The following is a 4,410-nucleotide window of genomic DNA, read 5'->3' as shown; positions in this document are numbered from 1 at the left end:
GAATTATTTACTGATTTCCAGAAAAACCATTTACATTGTCTTAATCTTTCTGCATAAAACGGTATTATGGGGTAAACAAATATGGGATGGTCTAAGACATAAAAATAAAACAAAAGACAATTTATCCACCATGAATGCTCTAGTGACTGACAGAATGAAGAATCACCAATCACACCCCTTAATGTGCTACTCCAAGAAACGTGATAATTTGGGGAGGTAAATGCTTAACAATAAAGTCTTCTTACATAGTGTGGTTTAATGGTGACTGTTTAGGATTGCTCTTACAGGCTACCATTTATGCTGATTTAAAAAAATAAGTCATCATTGTTAAAAAGGGCATAGACTTTTCTATACAGATTTTTCTTTAACCTTTGGAAATATGTAGATACTGATCTGGTCTCATCATTCAGGCCAATTAATAAAATAACAAATGCATGAATCAAACTTAAAATGAAATTTAAAAACACAATCAACATGTGACTATCCAACTTAAGAAAATTAGAACTCTCCCAGAAATCAGAGTATTGCTCCTCAATAGTTACTATGGATTTGAATTTTTCATAGCTGAGACAGTATACAGACAGAATACTTAACCAACGAGTTCAAAATAAAACAATCCAGATTACCTAACATTTTATATTTTAAAAATCCTTTAAATTTTATCTAGGAGGATAATCGTTCTCACATCATAACTAAGTTACAAGAACTTTGAAAAAAAATTCATCCCTGAGAAGTCAAAGAGAGGAATCTCTAAAAACACAGAAGTGACAGTCCTGCACCCTTTTAACAATCTTTTCCGTAGCATGAACTTTTATCAGCAGTCAGCAATCAAATGTATTCCAATCCTCGATAGTTATGGCCTCTGATGATCTGATCTTTTTACAATAAAACTGTAAGTGCAACATTTTAAAAAATCAGATAAATAGGGACTCTGGTTTTATTGTAAGGTTTACATTTTTGTCAAGTCCAAGGAGAGCCAGCTAAGATATGTATACTTCAATAAAGACTGAAGTAATAACTTCTGCCAGCAGGTCGTCTTCGGAGTCTCCATTTCCCCCATTGATCTTCACCCAAATAGTAAAAGTAATACAATTGCAATTGAGTTTACTATTATCAATGGCACTCTCATCACGGTTCTTACAGATCGAATAAGGTTCATTAGCTGAGATTTAATTCCTGGCTCTTCTCCGAATCCTCCAATTCCCTGGTCTGTTCCCCAGCCAGTGTTCTTGAGGAAACGGTCCTCGTGAAGCACGGCGATGGCATTGACGCAGAGAAGGGCTGCCTTCAGCAGCGAGTACAACGTAAAGGCCATGGCCACCCACCCGGAGGCCCAACTGATTCCTCTCCCCCGGCGGCAAGGGACGTGGCGCGGCCACGTCCGGCGCTTCCTACGGCCTACAGTTCTGATTCTACTTAAGAATCTGGAAAGAAAGATGAAATGCTAAACTATGGCAGCAATAAATGGAATGAAGCCTGGCCCCAAGAAAAATTGGGACATAAACAAGGGATATTTAGAAAGCAGGATACATAGGACTTGATAACTAGTTGAATATTTAGATGGGGAATAATTCATAAAATATAAATAACTTCATTTTCTGATATAGAGAAAATATGAAAAAGGAGCACTGATGATGAGTTTGTTTTTAGTCATATTGTTTTTGATTTGTCTATAGGACATTCCAGAAAAGAGTGCAAAGAGTGTTTAGGAAGATAGCAAACCTGGTACAGTGAGGAAAACATGTCTGAAGAGAGGGGAATTCTCATTCTGACAATCACACCTTTGAACTTTAGAAAAGTTATGGGCCTCTCTGAACCTCAGTTTCTTTATCTATAGAAAGAAATAGTGTCAGCCTTGGAGACATGCCTCAGTCTAAGATAGCCTGTCTAGTGCAGTTTGCTTCCTGTTGGAGGACATTGACAGCATGCCAAACCATCCCAAGGTATCCTAAATGGTCACATCAGGGAGGAACTATGTGTGGCTCATAATGTAGTAACATCTATTTACCAAATAATGTCTCGTTGATAAACTAAACTTTTCCAAATCCCAGAACATAATGGATTTTTAGATACATTCTATTTTGACCCCCTTTCCTATAATTATTTCAGATTTTCTTGGTAAATACCTAAGTGATCAGAAAGCATCATCTACTTCATAGTAATAAATATGCATTTTAAATAGCAGTTTTTAAAAAGGTGCCACAGGAAAATTTCATTAGCTTTTGGGAGCTAAAGGTGACAAGAGCTCATTTTACCAGATTTACTAGATTTTAAAATGTCCTTCAAGCTGTCCATCAGTAACTGATTTAATACATGTTTAATGAATCTCTTCTATGTGGCAGGCACTATTTCTGGCATCAGTTGCAGGAAAGTATTCTTTGACAATGGACAGTAAATAAATAATAATTTCAAGTAGAAGTGAGTATAAAATTCAAAACAAAATACTTTTAAGTAGTGATAAGTGTTAAGTAAAAAAAAACTGGGAAAAGGATAGATTTTTTAAAATAGGGGAAGCTAATGGGTCTTTGGATATGGCGGTCAAGGACTATTTCTCTGAGAAGATGACAGTTAAATGGAGACTTAAATGACACAGACAACCAGGGGTCAAGCGGTCAAAGCAGAAGGGGAAGCAAGTTCAAAGCAGGATCCAGTCAATTTATTTTCGATTAATAGAAAGAAGACTCATATGTCCAGAGCTTTAGTTAACCTGGGGAAGGCTGATGAGGGAAGAGACTGTGAGGTGAGCAGAAGCAAAGTGTATAAGACCTCAGAGACCCTGGTAAAGAGTTGAATTTTATATTAAATAAAATGGAAAAAAAACAACAACAAACCTTAGAAAACGTAAGGCAGAGGAGTGAGATAGTGTGACGTTTATCTTAAAAATGTCTTCCTGGATTCTCTGGAGACTGGGAGAGAAACAATGGGGAAGGTGACACCATCCACCAACTCACATGGACAACCTTCTGCTAAGAAGCCTCCTTGAGTGAGGTTGGCGGATGACTGGCAAGAACTAGTTAGAAATCCATGGCTTAATGTTAATCAAAGAAACATGCAATTTAATAAAAGAGATTCCCCCCACCTCCACTGGAAACTATCATTAAATCATCTTTTAACATCATCATAGAAAATTCATAAAGAATGTCATCTTTTGTGTCTTGAACTATTTATTTTTCCCAGACTCAACCATACATTTGATTTTTTATTAAAAAAATCACAGTTTAAAAATAGTAGCAAAAGAATCTCTTTTCTATCTTTTCTTCTGTGAACAAGAATGTAAGGTATTGTGACTTGTTCAAAGCATTCAACTCTTAAAAGTAAATTACATTTCAAACATCTTTATTGAAGAGCTAAAAAGCTAAATGAAACCATATTTTATGTTGAAGGATAAAAAAGTACAAGGAATTTATTTAAATAAAATCAGCACCATAAATCTAACCTGCTTATAAGAGAACAGTTTAACTGCAAAGTAACAGGTAAAAACTTGTTAGCTACAATCTTTTTGGAGGGGGAAGGGGGAATGAATAATAATATTTTGCTATAAAATAATCATTTAAAAAGATTTTTAATTTTAAAAGGTATCTTTCTGGTAGTGTTTCAACTAAACCTGTATACATGGGTACTGAAATGTCAAAAGACTATTTTTAAAATTTTGACTGGAAATATCATGAAGAAAAATAAAAAATTTTAAATTATTATATGTTATAGCAAATGGCAACCCACTCCAGTGTTCTTGCCTGGAGAATCCCAGGGAAAGGGGAGCCTGGTGGGCTGCCTTCTATGGGGTCACAGAGTCGGACACGACTAAAGTGACTTAGCAGCAGCAGCAGCAGAGATGTAATTGAATAAGAAATTACTCAAGTGTACCTTTTTAATTTGGGGCTTTTTCATTTTTACTCTGAGTTAGCTATTTAAAAGGATGATATTGTACCTTTCACTCGACATTGGACGTAGCAATATGATCATAAAGTGAATCATTTACTTTTCTAAGAGCATTTCTCAATCTCTTAAACCATTCTGTATCATCCACAGCATTATCGTTTTTTCTCTATCATTCATTTGCCCTGAACTTTCCCCTGAAACTTTAGGCCCGTTTACCCTTGTCTATTTGACATTTTCACTTAGATGACCAATAAGCATTTCAAAATGTAAATGTCCAAACCATAACCTCTTATTCTCAACTCCCATCTCCCATCAAACTGCTTAACCTCGAGTCTTGGCTACTCAAAAAATTAGGACCATTGCCTATCCATGTGATTAGAAACTTACTAGTGCCCCTCACCCTTCTCCCACTCTGTTTCATCTCTCTCATCTCTCACATTCACCAAGTGAATCCATCTACTTCTTTCCATATGTACTAATAGTATCAGAGTATAAGCTATACTCATTTCTTGAATATATTCCTACAAGCCA

The 4,410-nt window shown here is 35.8% G+C and overlaps 1 protein-coding gene across 1 annotated transcript; it reads right to left on the bottom strand.

The window, feature by feature from the left end:
- Positions 1-517: 517 nt before the first annotated feature.
- Positions 518-1,315, bottom strand: LOC128054514 (immediate early response 3-interacting protein 1-like). The gene has a single exon (XM_052647143.1). It carries the CDS (start codon positions 1,313-1,315, stop codon positions 1,067-1,069), a length of 249 nt encoding a protein of 82 aa, XP_052503103.1. The 3' UTR covers positions 518-1,066.
- Positions 1,316-4,410: the final 3,095 nt, after the last annotated feature.

Source organism: Budorcas taxicolor, chromosome 1 (assembly GCF_023091745.1).
Source record: "Budorcas taxicolor isolate Tak-1 chromosome 1, Takin1.1, whole genome shotgun sequence".
NCBI lineage: Eukaryota > Metazoa > Chordata > Mammalia > Artiodactyla > Bovidae > Budorcas > Budorcas taxicolor.
Note: the sequence above shows the minus strand (reverse complement) of the source record. Positions and strands in the feature narration are given on the sequence as shown.

What these genes read in the sequence shown, in the direction of transcription:
- LOC128054514 (XM_052647143.1), bottom strand. Translation starts at nt 1,315, where the DNA reads ATGGCCTTTACGTTGTACTCGCTGCTGAAGGCAGCCCTTCTCTGCGTC.